Below are 17,379 nucleotides of genomic sequence, written 5' to 3'. Positions count from 1 at the left end.
ACGAGAAAAAAAAAATCACCTCACGAAAGCTGAGGGGAATAGGTGAGACATTCTCTTCTCGCGAGACTTGTGAGCGGCCATCTTGCTGTTGCCCTGACAGCCTCTCCCTTGGGGTCACGGGGATACTAAGACCCCTACCTGGACCATCGCTGGCCATGCTGTCCCGAGTGGTACTTTCTGCCTCGGCCGCAGCAGGTGAGGGCTGTAGACCCTGATCTGGACGATCAGGGTAATTAAAAAGAAGTGGGTCTAGGGGCACTGAGTGAGAGGGAAAGGAGGGTGAAAAAAAGCGTAGCGACACTTTGTCGTGGGAGAAGAGTAATCCGTGCGCCTCCGAAGCGGGAAGGAGAGCTTCGGTCTCGGGGATGGGGGAGAGGGGTGCATGGCCGTAGTGATCGGGCCCCTTGGGGACCGAGAAAGGGTCAAATCTGATTCACCTTGACCTTGCTGACCTGCGCTTTGTGTTTCTGCAGCTTCGCTGAAGAATGCAGCCCTCCTAGGTCCAGGGTAAGTGTGAGGAATGGAATACTGCCCGTTGTCCTTGTTTAAACACCTCGCTTCCCTTCTCGGTGTCCTCTTCAGTCCAGAAATTACTCACCTTCAGGTAATTCTTAAAAGGCTTTAAGCCTCATTGAAACACTTTTGTACGTGTCAAGTGGCTGAAACGTCGTATCACCTAATGGCAAAGACTTTAAAGGCAACAGGTGATGTGTTCTAACTAAAAACCATTACCTTAGTGTCTTCTACGGTTCCACCGTCTCCCACCCCCCTTGTGATCTTCAGCTAGACATGAATCTGGCTTACCAGATTATGTACCCAAGAACAAGGTTTGTTAAATAATAAAGCAATGAAGCAGTTTTCTGTGTCACCCACAATAGGCTTTTTATCCCCAGATCATGTCAGAAATTATTCTTTGATTTAGTAAATTCTTACCACCAATATACCAAAGATACAAAAATAAATAAGGCCAAGAACCTCTCTTCCTCACACAATCAAGGAAGGGAGACAACTATAGAGTAGTGGCTATGGCTATGAGGCTAGAATAAAAGAGCAGGGTATACCTGTCTCTTCTTTTTTTTTTTTAATATATTTTTATTGAAAAATTTTCACACACACACAGTCCAACCTTATACAATCAGTGGCTCACAATATTATCACATATTTGAATATTTATCACCATGATCATTTTTAGAACGTTTGCATCACTCCAGAAAAAGAAAATGTAAAAAGAAAAAACTCATACATCACTTATCCCTTACCCCTCCTTCTCATTGAGGACTAGTATTTCAAGCTACCTAATTTTTTACCTTTTATCCTCCCCTGTTATTTATTTACTTATTATCCTTTTTTCTTCATTTGTCCATACCCTGGATAAAAGGAGCATCAAACACATAGTTTTCACAATCACATTGTCACATTGTAAAAGCTATATAGTTATATAATTGTCTTCAAGGATCAAGGCTACTAGAACAGTTTAAACAGTTTCAGGTACTTCCCTCTAGCCAATATACTATAAAACTAAAAAGGTATATCTATAGAATGCATAAGAATAACCTCCAGGATATCCTCTTGACTCTGAAATATCTCAGCCACTGAAACTTTTATCTTGTCTCATTTCTCTCTTCCTCCTTTTGATCAAGAAGAATCTTTCAATTCCATGATGCTAGGTCCCAGCTCATCCCCGGGAGTCAGGTCCCACATTGCCAGGGAGATTTATACCCCTGGGAGTCATGTTTTACATAGGGGGAAGGCAGTGGGTTCATCTGCTGAGTTGGCTTAAAGAGGCCACAGCTGAGGATCAAAAGAGGTTCAGTGGGGGTGACTCTTAAACATAATTATCAGTAGGCTTATTCTCCATTTCAGGAATGAGCCTCAAGATTTAGAGCTCAGCCTATTGAATTGGTTGTCCCCAGTTCAACTGCTTGCAAGAATATCAGGCACTCCCCAAACAGGGAAACTGTATATTTCCTTCTTTCCTCTCCTTCCCCCAAGGGGACTTTGCAAACACTGTTTTATTCTCTGCCCAAATTATTCTGGGATATTTTGGGGCATCACACCAACATGTAAAAACCAATAAGACCTCACAGTGTATTCAAGATTCCATGTAATTATGGTGTTCAACAAAACTGGCCATACAATTTTAATTAGATAATGTGCTATCCAGGATATAAATTTTGCACCAAATAAACATCTGTCCCCTTAGTCTCACACAGAAGTTGAATTTTGAAAATATGGGCCATATCATCCTTTACCCAGTATTCTGATTTACCTTACTCCTATCCAGATCAGCTTCATTCATATCTCTAGTCAAAGTCTGATCACTTTTTCACCTTTTTTTAACAGTTGCTGAATGGTATAATGCTGACATTCATAGCTTCAGTGCTAAAGTCTCAAGTGTCACATAAATACCCAAAGTTTCAGGGAACGAACACCTGGCCCTTTTATTAGCTATGTGACCTCTGTCCTCATCTGCAAAATGGAGTTAACATTTTTGAGGATGTGAGAATTAAAGAGGCTTAACACCTGAGAAACTTTAGAGCAGTGCCTGGTACATAGTGTTTGCTTATTAAATGTTAGTGGTTTTTTTATTACTCAGTATTTCTCTTTTCACTTCCAAATTTAATCACAAAGGTAGCAAAATTTGATGGCTTAAGAAGTGGCTTTAATCTATCTACAGTTAATTTTCATGTATGGGAAAAAGTGAAGCTATAATTTACTGCTTCCAGTTTTCCAAAGAAAAAGGCATGCATACAGACATGTAAACAAGTAATTGTACAACAATGAACTAACTATATATTAAAGATACAAGGAATCATCCTTGATTTGTCTTTCTTTTACAGTCCTTATCCAATCCATCAGCAAGGCTCTTCTAGATTGTGTCTTGGCTTCTACCACTTCTTCCAGCACTACTGTAGTGTGAACCACCATTGCCTTTCACTGAGACTATTTCTTGCCCGGTTGTAGCCCATCCTCACAGTAGCCAAAGGGACTGTGTCATTCTCCTACCTAAACCTCCAGAGCTCCCCATCCAACTTGAAAATAAAATTCAAACTACTTAGTGTAACCGAGAAAGCCTAACATGAATTAACCTCATCCAACTTCTTTGATCTCATCTCCTTCCATTCTCCTTTTAGCTCATTCTGCAGCCACACTGGGCTTTTTGCTGCTCTTCTGAAAACTGCTCAACTTTCTTGCCTCAGGGTCTTTGTATTTTGTCTTCTCTCTTTTCCCCAGGTCTTTGGGGAAATTGTCATCTGACCTTCCTACCGAAAAAAAGCCTCAGCCTCCCTTCCTCCCAGCCCCCATTGCTCCCTCTCCTCTTATCTTGCTCTATTTTTCTTCAAAACACACCTGCCTGAAATTGTGTTTGGACACACATACCCACACTTCCCACACCTCACTAATCTGTGTTTCGTGAAAGCTGGGCCCTTGTATGCTCATTGCTGTGTTCCTGGTACCTGGCATAATTAAAGTCAGTAAATGCTTTGTTGATTAAATGAATGAAGATGGGAGGATTTACAGAGGATATGCTTGAGTATTTTAAAGGCTTATTGGACTTGGTAGTCATTAAATGAAAGGCATACCAGGCAGAAGGAACAGCCTGAGGCATGTTTTGTGGTTTACTTTCTTTGTTTTTGAGAGCTAGAAGGAGTTCTCTGACTGGAGGGTAGGAGAGTGAAAGAAGATGAGGTTTCAAGTTTGACAGGTGCTATGGCAGGTTTAATGCCATATCAATTAGTTTTCTTATAGGTTGGAGGCAGCCTGTGGGAGCACTTTAAAGTCAAATTTGCAGCCTTGTGGAGGGGGTTAGGTTAAGGGGTTTATTTGAATGGAAGCAGAGAGACCAGTTTCTGGGTTATTACACTAATTTAGGCAGAAGATGATGAGGGAGTAAACTAAACACAATAATGTTTAACATCAATAAGTAAGGATTTAATCACTGGTTCTCAGCCTGGGACAATTTTTCTCTCTGGGGTCATTTGACATTGTTTGGAGATATTTTTGGTTGTCACAACTGGATGGGGGACTGTTACTACTGGCATCTAGTGTAGTTGCGTAGTGGTCACAGGGATGCTGCTAAACATTCTACAATGCACAAGACAGCCCTCCACAACAAAGAATTATCCAAGTTTTCAATGAAGTAATCTCAAATATGGTTCTCATATTTGCAGATTTCTCAAACTTGATGGGGTATTTAATATAGTGGCAGCTAGAAATAAGATTCAAAAAATAAGCAGTGGCCCAGAATCAATGCAATAACATAAACTCTTATTTCAGGTAGTTGTGGGACAGAAATATACTTAGAACATAAAGAAGACTACATCAGACAGCAGAAATGGAAAAAACTAGGGAATTTTTTTTATTATCAGAAGCTTAATATGAGATGTCAGTATGCTAATAACTGCTAAAAATGCAATCTTAGAGTGCTTTAATGCAAGAATAGTTTGCAAATCCACTGTTGATGGTGAAATTGTCAAGCCCAATTATGGCAACAGCAAGTTCTCAATTTTATAGAATGTATAAATTGGTCAGGTTACATTAGGAATATTAGGTTCAGTTCTTTGTACCTCATTTTTTAATTTGTGGGGAAACTAAAAGGTTTAACCCAGATTCATAGGTGTTATCTTATGTGGAGAAGGAAAACTAGAACCAATGGATAGAGGTTACAGGGATGTACAGAGCAGCTCAATCCAAAGATGAACATACTTAGAGGTACCCAGCACTGAAAAGGCGTGCTTCACATGGTGATTAATACCCATCACAAGAAGTGTTCAGAAAGGTCAAAATTCTTGCCATCAGGGAACTTATAACCACTTACATGGAACTTTACTGTATGCCAAGTACTACTCTAAATACTTTACATATGATAACTCGTTTAATACTAATAATAACCCTCTTATCTAAAGAAAAGCCTAAATTACTTGCTCAGAGTTAAGCAGCAGCTCTAGGATTTGAACCCAGGTAGTCTGGCTGTAAAGTCTATGCTCATTTATTTCAGTGCTACCAGTAGACATACAAAGTGCTAGGCAGATGACCTATCAGGCTTTTGGAAGGGATTCTGGTATTAGAAAGTTTACAAAAGACTTTAAATATCCGTGATTAAGTCATTTGTCCTTGTCACACAGCTCACTGCCATATTCTAATCTTATTCCTAATCTGTTCTCTTTTTATTATAACAGTTACTGGGAAATTGTATTTACTTAATTTACTTAATCCTTGTGCCCATTCATTGTTTCTCCCAGTTGTTCATATATTGTATTTGCTTTAAAGAACAGACCTTAAATTTGTATAATTGCTACCTGTAGGGTATTACAGGCAACAAGAATCTTTCATACCGGCCAGCCGAGTTTTGCCCCTCTACCACCTCTTCCTGAATATGGAGGAAAAGTTCGCCTTGGGCTGATCCCTGAGGAATTCTTCCAATTCCTTTATCCTAAAACTGGTGTTACAGGTAAGTACTTGCCCAGTTTTCATACTGTGTTTGTGTGGTATGGTTTATGTTAACTAGGGTTTTAGTTTCTTCACTCTTCTGCATATACCACAAAAATCAAGTCAGTTATTTTTAAAAGGAAATCATAGAGGTGATTTAATATAACCATTGGTTTGGTTGCTGTAACTTGCCTTTAGAATAAATTTGGTTGGGATTTTAATTTTATAGCATTGACTCCATTTGTTGATAAACTAAATGTATTGAATACTAACTATATGCCTGCCACTGTTTAGGCAAAGTTAAGTGCCTGCCATAATGGAACTTATGGTTATAGACAATAAAGAAATAAGTAGCTGTGTAGTATACTGTAATGGAAAAGGCTCTAGATAAAAATAAACCTGGGTAATACAACAAAGAATGTTGATTTGTATGTGAATGTGGGAAGACAGAAATTGGGCTCTCTTTATCAGTTTTTCCCTTCTTAAAATGACATAAACTGTTCTAATATCTTGGCTTTTTATAATGCTATATACTTTCATTTGTGTTATTTAATCCTTACAACAGCCCTATGAAGGCATTTTTTCATTGCTCAGAAGAACTAAGAAAAAAAATAATTTGCCAAAATCATATTGTCTCTTTAGTAACTGAGCTGAACTTGAATACAGGCCCTCTGACTAAATCTAGGGTTCTTCTACACATACTGCCTTTCTTACTATAGCCAAATACTGTTGTGGCTGTGGATCATTGGAAACCAAAGATTTTAACTCTGGTATGGCTTAAAGTAGCATGTCCCTAACTGAAATTGCAGGGAACATTAGTGTTCTCAGGTCTCTGTAGGTGATAAAAATGCTTCTTGCAAATTCACATTTAAAATATATATTTAAGGCAATTTAAAATAGAGGTGAACTTTTGAAACTAGTATGGGAAACTCTGGATAAAATACATTTGTGACTGTAATCCTTTTATATTTCTAGTATGTACTATGATCCTTTAATACTAGTATTGCTTAGACATATGTAAAATGCTGCCCTAAAGTCCTGCTCTGTCCTTACTTAATTTGTGAGTCACAGAGGAAAATCCTAAAGATCATGGTTTATAGTTGTTTTTGCTTATTTTCAGTATCACATTGCTATTAAGAAAAATAGACAGGAATGGATAGATTTTTATCTTGTCCAATATTCCCATTCAATAAATAGTATATCTTGTTCAACAAATTACTTCAGAACCTAACATCTTAGTAGAGTAGTTCCTGTTTATTGAACTACTGTGCCAGGTAGCTTACATACATTATTTCTCAATTTCATCAAACCTATGAAGAAGATATACATGGAAAAATTGAGTTCAGAGATTATTTAAATTGTTCTATTCTCATTAGTTGCACAAATCACCGCTCAGGCTTCCTTAAGCCCAGATCCATGTTTTTTCACCTGTACCATACTACTCCTTAATTCAAATCATTATTTAACTTTGCTTTCAACTAACCAAATGCAGAAGTATCTTTCTGTCTTCCCCCTTTAGGTATATCATATCCATTCATAAAATAACTTTTTTTTTTCTTTTTAGGACCCTACGTGCTCGGAACTGGGCTTATCCTATATTTTCTATCCAAAGAAATATATGTGGTTACTGCAGAGACTGTCTCTACCTTATCAACAGTCGGGTTACTCATCTATGGAATTAAAAAATATGGTGCCTCTATTGGACAATTTGCTGATAAACTCAATGAGGTAAACCGTAAACCCTGTATTTTTCCCATTTTAGATTGTAGCAAAAACATAGACGCCATCAAGTAGATATTTTGCTGTATGTTATAATGATTACTATTATAAGTGTTAAATGTTAGCTACTAATTTGAGATATATTTTTTTAATCTGTCAGACTATCTCCAGCTTTTCTATAGTTTCACTCATCCAATAAGATATTGCATAATTATTATGATGGTGGGCTAAAGGCTTAGGCTATAAATACTTAGAATTTTCAAAGCATTAGGGACCTGAGAGACAATTTTATTCTTAAACCTCAAAATTTCTGTGTTTCCTCCAAATCCCTAATTCTTAGGTCAACCTAATTGGTTTCAAATATTGGGTTTTGTGTGGCTATCTGGATTTGTGTATTTCACTCTGTGTTTATGTTTTTGTGAAAACATAACAAAGTGTTTATGTTATTGTCATAATGTCACTAATGAGGGGTAAAACTTAAAAGTAGCACGAAATGAATCAGTTCTTATTACTTTTGGTGCTTTTATTAATCTTAGTTGTAAATATCATAATTGCAGCAAAAAATTGCCCAACTAGAAGAGGTGAAGCAGGCTTCCATCAAAAACATCCAAGATGCAATTGACTTCGAGAAAGCACAGCAGGCACTGGTGCAGAAGCGTCATTACCTTTTTGACGTCCAGAGGGTAGGTTCCCAAAGTTTCTAAGGAGGATGAAGTTACCCATTTGTGTGCATTGACAGTAAAAATTTAGAGTCTCTTATGAGGAATGATTGAATAGACTGAGCATATTTTATTTAGAAAAAATATATTTGGATGGGGGCTGGCTATTATGATTACGTAGATATTTAAGAACTCTTAAATGGAAAAATAATTAGAATTATTACTCCAAAATTAGAAACAGCATAAGTTACAGAAGAGCACATTTTTGATCTTACAAAAGGAAAATTACACTTAAAACAAAAGATGATTTTAAAATAGTAGGCACTGTAAGAAAATAAGTGAAATACAGTTAAATGTATTTGCTATAGGAAAAATTCAACATCTTACACTGCAGATTCACAAAACAGACAAATGCAGTAACAGTAGAGTTCTTATGGTCAAAGCCTAATTAAATTCTAAAATATTTAATTTCCAAAACCGTCTTTAGGAACATGTTCAAGTATCTTATTTTTGACCTCAGTATTTTACACATTTAAAGTAAGATATCCTTATGTTGAAATTTTACATTATAGGAGCATCAGTGAAATGAGAAATGAGATGCTAAAGTAGAGTAAGTATCTGAAATATTAAAGGTCTGGGTCAGAGTTTCTTAGTGTGATCTCAGAACTGATTGCATTAGAATCATCTTGGGTTGCAAGTGTTTAAACCCATTTCAAAATCTTTGGATTCAGAACCTCTGATGGGGGTAAGGGGTGGTATCCAAGATTGTATATATTTTTTAGCACAATCTGTAGAGATTCTTAAGCACATGAATGTTTGAAAACCTCAGAAATTTTAAAATCTCTTTCCATGCATATCATTTAACATTTTTTAATTGTGAAAAAACAATATATGTACAAAAAAGCAATAAATTTCCAAGCACATTCTAACAAGTAATTATACAACAAATTTTAAAGTTTGGTATGGGTTACAGTTCCATGATTTTTCATTTTTTTCTTCTGGCTGCTCCAAGACACTGAAGACCAAAAGACTATCTATATATTGATTCAGCAGTCATATTCTTCTGCTAAATCCCATCTTCTCTATCATGCTCTTCCTTCCCTTCCCCTTTCTTTTCTGTGAAAAAACAACACATATACAAAAAAGCAACAAACCTCAAAGTACATTGCAACAATCCGTTGTAGAACAGACTTCAGAGCTCAGCATAGGCCACAACTCCACCATCCTAGGCCCCCACTTCTAGCTGCCCTAAGATACCAGAGACCAAAAGAAATACTGACTCAGCACTCATCCTCATTTGTTAAACCCAGTCTTCTCTGTACTACTCCACCATCACTCCCAAACCCCCTTCTCACTCTCTAGGGATGCATGAGCCCTCTCATGTTGGAATGGGTTGCTGACAACATGGGATAGTGGGTTGGAATCTCCGTGCACATTTATTCAGGTTACAGCCGGAGAGTGCTTCCTACATCATGCATAATATATGCCCCAAAATTCTAGCTTTTTAAAAAAAATGGAATTTGTAGCTTTTTCTAAGAGTCCAATGACAGTCATAACATTTTTTATTTATGAAATTTTTTTTAGCTATTTATTGAGCTCCTGGACAACATGATCTCATCAAGGGGACAGAAAATAAATATTTGAACAGATAGCCAATTGTTTATTATATATATATTTGTGTATGTTGATTATATAATACCATAGATAAGATGGTAATAAGTGCTATATAGAACAATAATGTAGTGTTAAAGGAAAAGAGATTACAAGAGAAGGGGATTTTTGTTTTTATAGGGCATTTGGAAAAGACTTCTAATGTGATATTTGATCAGAGACTTGAAAGAAGTGATGGGGTGAGCAGTGTGGATTTCTAGAAAATTAGCATTCTAGAAAGACAAACAATTGCAAGGGCCTTAAACCAAGAAGCTTACTTGGTGTATTCGAGGAAAAGTAAGAAGGTCAAAATAGCTGTTGTGGAATGTGTGAAGGGGTGAACAAAAGGAAGCCTGGTAGAGGGGGTGGTCATATGAGATCTTACAGGCTTCTTTAAGGACTTTGGCTTGTATTCTGAATGAGAGGGGAAAGTCTTTGGAGGCTTTTCAGCAGAGTGATGTAATCTCATTTATGTTTTGAAGGATCATTCTGTTTACTGTGTTGAAAATAGCATTCAGGTTTGATATATTGGTTTAAGGAGTCTAGCCATTAACCAAGTAGAGATATTGAGTAGGTTATTGGATGTGTGAATCTAGAGATGATGGGGTGAATTCCACGTTGGAGATAGTAATTTGGGAGTCAAGAGCTTACAGTGGCATTTAAAGCCTTGAGACTAGAACACCAGGAAAATAGGCAAAAAACAGTATTATTTCAATTTATGGTCAAGTAATAAAGGGTTTAAGTATTTGCCATAGGATTTAGCAATGTAGAGACCCTTGGTGATCTTGGTAGAGTGAGTGGAATGGAATGAAGAGAAAATGGGAAGGAAGAAACTGGTGTCTGTATAGACAGCTCTGTCAAGGAGTTTTACTATAATAATAAGTCAGTAGCTAAAAGAGACAGGATGGAATAATCAAGAAAGTTTTTTTTAAAAGATGGAAAAAGTTGATGCAGGAAAGAAAGCAGCATTTGTTGGAGTGATATCCTTGAATGGTCCAGAGGGCCTGGAATCTAATGCATGGGTGGAGGGGTTAGCTTTTGGAGCAGAGACAGTTCAGCTGTAGTTACAGAAAGGAAAGGCAAAGTGCATGAGTTTGGATTCAGGCAGATTGGTTTATGTGATTGGTGGCAATTATGAACATTCTCTTTTGCTGCTTTTTTCTCAGTGAAATAGGAAACATTCCTATTTTATTCGCTGATGGCAAAAGTAGTTAAGAAGGTGTTAGAGGTTTGAGGAGAAAGTATGAAATAATCATCTGGAAGAGTGAAAGAGTGAATGTACTAAAGAAATGTACTGAGCAATACCAAGGACCCTCTTGAGACTAATAGTTCAAGCCATCATATTTAATGGGAAGACCTATAAACATTCTTATTACAGACAAGAAGATAACCTCTCTGTCATTATTAATTCAATATTATTTTGGAGGTATTAGCTGATGTAATTAGAGAAAAGAAAGAAGAGGTATAAAAATTGGAAAGGAAAATACAAAGTTATCTTTATTATTTATAGATTATCTAAGATTGTATACCTGGAAAAACCTAAGAGAATAACATAATACTTAAAACAATAAGCAAACTCAGCAAGATCTCTAGATACATAGTTAGTGATCTAATAAACAAAATTAGTAGCTTTCCTGTATACAAGCAGTAGTCAGTTAGAAAATATATTAAAAGAAGATACACCTTTTAAGAAATGATGCCTAGTTTTAAGCTTAAGTAAAAATGTGTAATCTATCTTTTGAAAAAATGGAGAATGCTCATGAGGTACAAGATTCTAAGAACTTTAATTCTTAGATTGAAGACTCAATTTTATAAAGATATCAATTCTCCCCTTCTCTCATCTCTAATTTTAACACATTCTTAGGGAAAAATACTAGTAGGATATGCAGAGGGATTGGAATTTGGAGAAACTGGTTGTTAAATTCATATAGAAAAAAGTTTAAAAAGGAGCCAAAGCGTATTCTGAAAACTAGAAGTAATAAAGGACCAGTCCTTCCACATATTCTCATTATAAAATTATGAGGAACTTAAAATAGTGTGGTGCAAGCATATCAATGAAAGTCAAATTAACATAGCAAATGAGAGGGTCCAGAGGTAGACATAATGCGTGAGGGAATTTTAATTTAGATAAATGGCATTTTCATCTTATGGGGGTAAATGGATTATCTAATAAATGGTATAGCGATAAATGGGTAGTTTCGTGGATATAGAGTTGATTTCTTACCTTTCACCTTATACCAAAATACATTTCTGATTAAAGATCTTTAGTTAAAAATTGAAGCAAAAAAAGTCAAGAAAGAACATGAAAAAAATTGTAGCATTCTTAGAATTGGGAAGGCCTTTCTAATAAAGACAACAAACTGAGAATCCTTAAGAGGAAAGATCATTAAATTCATCTCATAAAATTTTTAAAATTTGTACATGTAAAGAATTGAAAGACAAATGACAAACTGGAAAGAGCACATGTATTCTGTGTGTGTTACCTTAATATAAAAGAGATTCTACAAATCAGTAGAAATGACCAACATCCCATAGAAAAATAGGCAAAGGCTATGTATGGACAGATCATAGATAAGTAAATTCAGATTTCTTTTAAGTATGTAAATTTGTTCTTAGCTCTTCCTGATTTAAAATTGAGATACTTTTTTTCCTTCATTTAACAGATTATTGTTGATTTAAAAGTTTTGATAACGCTGTTGGCAAGGGTTTGGTATAACAGGCATTCATGTTGTTGGTGGAAGAATGAATTGGTAATCTGGAATTTGGTGATGTTTACCACAATTTAAAATGTATATACTCTCTTTTGATACAGAAAATGGACACTGTAGCCTGACCCCTGCATTCAGATCTGGGCTTCACAATTTCTTAGTTCTTTAACTTTGGGCAAGTTACCAAACATCTTTGACTCAATTTTCTCATTGTGTATTGGGTATATTAATAGTAACTATCCCATGGTGTGGTTGTAAAATTTAAATGAATTGACACTACATAGAGCATTTAGGACATAGTAGATATCAACAATGTGAGCTCTTATTTCATCAAACAAATAATTCACATATTCACACATCAGTGCTAAGATATATAAAGATATCTTGTAGCATAATTTGTAGTACAAAACATGGGAAGCAATCTAATCTACTACCTTTCACCTTATATCAAAATACATTAATAAATTAAACTGTAAAAATTGAAATGTATCTGAGTATAATAATTAAAAATAAAAGTGATATGCATATTTTGTTTATGAAATATTTCTGGGAAGAAATATAGGAAATACAGGAAATTGGCAATAGTGTGACCTTTGGGGACAGGAGGAGACTTAGTTTTTACTGCATATTGTTTTTTTTGTTTTTTTTTCACATGGGTAAGCACCGGGAATCAAACCCAGGTCTCCAGCATGGCAGGCGAGAAGTCTATCTGCTGAGCCACCGTGGCCTGCCCTGCATATTCTAACTATATTTTACTATATGCTTTTCACATTTTTTGTCACATGCATGTTACTTATATTTTTTAACAAAATTTTGCATAAAAATACTAGAGAGTGGTGGGGCAGTCTAACTGGCAGAATCCTCAGAGTATTTTCCTTCAAATATGCAAGTAATATCCATCATCTTTTCTTAATTTTGCCCTAGAATAACATCGCTATGGCCTTGGAGGTTACTTACCGGGAACGGCTGCATAGAGTATACAAGGAGATAAAGAATCGCCTGGACTACCAGATCTCTGTGCAGAATATGATACGTCGAAAGGAGCAAGAACACATGATAAACTGGGTGGAGAAGCACGTGGTACAGAGCATTTCTGTGCAGCGGGTACGTGAAATTTTGTAGCCTCTGGAGTTGTACTAACGCATCTCTGACAAGCATCTGCTAATGCTCTGTTAGAATGGGAATCGCTGGAAAGGACTTCTTAGCCTAGAAACAGTGGGCTTGACCCTTGTTCATTTTTCTCAGTATTGTTAATGTAGAGGTTTTTCTCCTTTCTCAAAGCTTGGTTACCAAAGGGCCTCTTGCCTCATAGGGCATAAACAGTGGGAAGATCATTGAGACCACTGGTTCGAGTTCCATTATTTGGGTAACATTAGCCAACATTTAATTTCTCTGGGGAAAAAAAAATAGGGACTAGACAAGACTATTTTTAAACCCCTTCTGTTTCCTAATTCTGTGATTTCTGTTCCATTTCCTCCTTCCAACCATTGAATTCATCGATCTTGAACAGATATTACCTCATTTCTCCCCTCCGAGATATATAGCATAATTAGATATTTCTGATCATTTTCTACATAAACATATAGAACTTAAAGACTGGATCTATCAAAACTTAATAGGTTTTTTCAACTATCTTTTACATAAAAGTGTAATAATATGCATGCTTATTTAAGAAACTTGAAAAATACAAAAAGGAGAGAAGCTAAAAATTATTCCATTCTTACTATTTTGCTACGGTTGGGATTGGTTTTTTTCAAGCAGATATTAGCTATATAAGCCAATGTCAGTGACAAATGGCTCCAGGAATATCTGCCCTCAACCAACCAGGTTTCACTTATAAAACCTATGAAACGGGATTTTTTACTTAATTCCCTGGAATTGTTTAAATTAGATTGTTTAATAATTAATTTGCTTCTAAGACTTCCTAGTTTATCATATTATGCCAGGAATACATCTTGAGGTTCTGATCTTATAGGAGGTATCCATTAGAATTATAGTATTTATCAACCCTTTTGTGTTTTGGCAAGGTCTAACCAGATTTCTCTTTCTTTGTCACAGGAAAAGGAGACAATTGCCAAATGCATTGCAGATCTAAAGCTTCTTGCAAAGAAGGCTCAGTCACAACCAGTTCTGTAAATGGATCTATCTCATTTGCCACAGCTAGAAACAGTTGACTGCCTAAATGGAAAATAGTTATGTGACAAAATCTTTGCTGCCTACTGACGTTACAGTTTACCCTAACTAAAAATGAAAAGTTTCAATCTGACATGGTAAGAGAATAAAACAGTCTGTTTGGCCAGTAAGATGTTTCTTATTCTTCTTATTCTGCCCTTTCAGTTGTTCCATGAGCACTTTTGAGTAAGTAGTTTGCTTTTAATGAAATTTGGTACCTGACTAGAGCTTATCAAATTATAATTTAAATTTGTAATTAGGTGTATCATCTTAAAATAAAATGACAACTGAAACAAGATTTTTCAAGTTGTATATTTTCTGAAATATTCAATGATTTTTATTATGGGTTAAAAAGTTGTCAATGAAGTAGTGTCTGGTTTAAGAGAAAATTCAGTAGTGAATTATTTCTTGCTACCAAGAAGCTATGGGGACTTAAATTTTTTTGTATTCTTAAAATAACTGAAGAAAATATTAGTATATCAAAGCATATAATTGCTCTTGTTATTTTTTAGTAACGTGTCTATAGAAAATATGGACACAGTTGTATCATAAAATCACTCTGAAAATTCTAGCAGATAAATCAAAAAATTGTGCCCTTCCATATAGGTTTGTATGCATTTAATTCTCCCATACTTGTAAAAGGTTTTACTTTTATACAAATAGGCAATTTAAATAGTAGAAAATAGTTGAAAATATGTACTATATGGATAATTACTATTCATTATATCAGTCAAGGTTTAATCAGAGAAGGAGAACCACTAAGCTATGTTTTTATATATAAAGGGATTTAACCCTATGCTATTGTGGGAGCTGGTTAAGCAGTCTCTAAGGCTGTTGTCTCTGTTTCTGAGACTGCAACTTGAACTTCACAGGGTAGGCAGTCAAGAAGGTAAGATGGATGTAAGGTAGAAGGCATCCACAATGGGCTGGAAACCACAAGCATAAATGGAAATCCATGCCAATAATTAAAACTTCTGATCTTGATGGTGTAATTTTCTTGTATAGGCCAGGTCATTCTTCCCACATATCTGGTCCAAAAGTTAGAGAACATGAAGGAAAAGATTGGGAAGTTGCAGGCCAACTGTTGCCTTCATTAAGGTGGTGAGCCAATAGATCAGCAATATGTTTGCACTACATAGCTGCTATTCCATCTCCTGTACAAGAACCTCTTGCTCATGCCAACCAGAAACATTCAAAGAGGAGAATTCTGGGAAATGTAACCAAATCACCACAATAATGTTGAACTAAATGGGTAATACTTAAAATTAAAATTCCAGTCCCAGGAAGTCAATGGAAACATCCAAAAGAATATGGAGAGAGCAAAAAAGAATAGGTCAGAAAAGAAATATCTGAACTGACATTTGAAAGAGGAAATTATCCAAAAGAGTATGTGGGGGGGATTAGAATCCAGGAAAAGTGGAGCAGTGTTTGTGATTATAGAGAAGTCAATGTAGGAAAGTGAGACTTATTTTTCATTTAATCTCAAAAAGTTAAGAGTGGAATATAAAATAGTAAGGAGTTACGTTAGGATCCCTAAATGCCATGCTTAAAAGTTAGATTTTGACTGAGGAGAGGACAGCCACTGAAATCTTTTAATCACAGGAATGATGATTAGATTTTTTGTTACAGAAAAATCACTAGCAACAATATAGAGCATGGTTTGCTGAAAGTAAAGACCAGTTAGGTTGTTGGATCATTCTAGCTAAAAAAGATTAAAGGCTTCAAAAGCATTGGCAACATGGATAGAAAGGAAATAATTGAAAATAACTAAAGGCGACTTTGGTAGGACTAGAGTGGGAAGAATATGGATGAAATAAAGACTCAAGTTGAGTCACAGCTTCTTGTTTGAAAGCATAGAGAAGGGGGTGATACTATTCACTATGATTTGGATTACAGGAAGAACTATAAATTTCCTGGACAAAGGAAATTTATTTGGGGTATGTGGAATTGAATGTACCTGATTAACATCCAACTGGAGATGTACAATTAGATTAACTGGGTCTGGTACTTATGAGAGGCTTAGGTTTAGGGGTCATTAGTGTCAATCTGGTGACTAAAGCTACTGGAGTAGATGTGATGATACTGGCAGAGCAGACATTTTGAGAAGAGAATAGGACTAAGCATTCAGCAGTGAATATCTGAAGAATGGCAGAAAAAGATTCTGAACAGAATGGTCAACAGAGAAAAAGCAGGAGAAAGTGTCATAGACGTTAAAGAGTGGAGAGCTGAATGTGCAAGGAGTCTACTGTAACCAATTTTTCACAGACATTGAAAAGAAGTACTGAAAGTGTCCACTGGAGTTAGCTCAGAGGTCTTTGGTGGTCTTTATTAGAGTAGCCTTGGTTGACTTGCAGGGATGGAAGGTAGATTGCAGTGGAACTAAAGGATTGAACAGCAGATGAGGAAATAGACTTAATGTAGAATAGTTTCCAGAAGATTTCACCCCAGTAGGTAAGGGATGGTTACTAAAGGGAGGAAAACTTGGCCCAGTTTTAAGATGAGAGATTTGAATAAATAATAGCTGTAAAGAAAAAGCCATAAGAAAGGAAGAATGAAAAGAATCAGAGGAATGATAGATACAGTAAAATTTCTAAGTAAATAGGAAAATTATATTCAGATGACAAGTGGAAGGAAAACTTCCACTGAAACTGGAAAGCCAAGGATAGAGCTTGAAAGAATGGGGGAACATTGCTAATTTAACACTGTTATAAAAAGTTACCATAAAAAAAAAAGCTTACCTTGTATTAGGCACTACTAGGAACTAGGGTAAATAAGACAAAATGGTCTCTCCACAGAGCTTACAGTCAAGCAATCTAAATATTGAACAATGTAAGTGTCCCTAATGTTAAAATAGTATGGAGTGCCAAGGGCATATATTAAGTGAATTTAATATAATATAGAGGATCATGAGTGGCCTTCTGGAACAAATTATATTTAAACTGATATCAGATATAGTAGGTTATCAGATATAGGAAACAGTTCATGCAAAGACCCTGACATGGGAAAAGGCATGACACCTAGAAAAACAATTCTAGCAAGGC

The 17,379-nt window shown here is 35.9% G+C and overlaps 1 protein-coding gene across 1 annotated transcript; it reads left to right on the top strand.

Annotated features, from left to right (window-relative positions):
• The first annotated feature begins 52 nt into the window (after window positions 1-52).
• Window positions 53-14,469, top strand: ATP5PB (ATP synthase peripheral stalk-membrane subunit b). The gene is made up of 7 exons (XM_077119917.1): window positions 53-195; window positions 474-507; window positions 5,307-5,452; window positions 6,995-7,158; window positions 7,707-7,832; window positions 13,091-13,270; window positions 14,225-14,469. The coding sequence occupies exons 1-7, from the start codon at window positions 156-158 to the stop codon at window positions 14,300-14,302; spliced, it is 768 nt and encodes a 255-aa protein (XP_076976032.1). The 5' UTR covers window positions 53-155; the 3' UTR covers window positions 14,303-14,469.
• Window positions 14,470-17,379: the final 2,910 nt, after the last annotated feature.

This window comes from Tamandua tetradactyla, chromosome 11, assembly GCF_023851605.1.
Source record: "Tamandua tetradactyla isolate mTamTet1 chromosome 11, mTamTet1.pri, whole genome shotgun sequence".
Lineage (NCBI taxonomy): Eukaryota > Metazoa > Chordata > Mammalia > Pilosa > Myrmecophagidae > Tamandua > Tamandua tetradactyla.
This window is presented reverse-complemented; position numbering and strand designations above follow the sequence as displayed.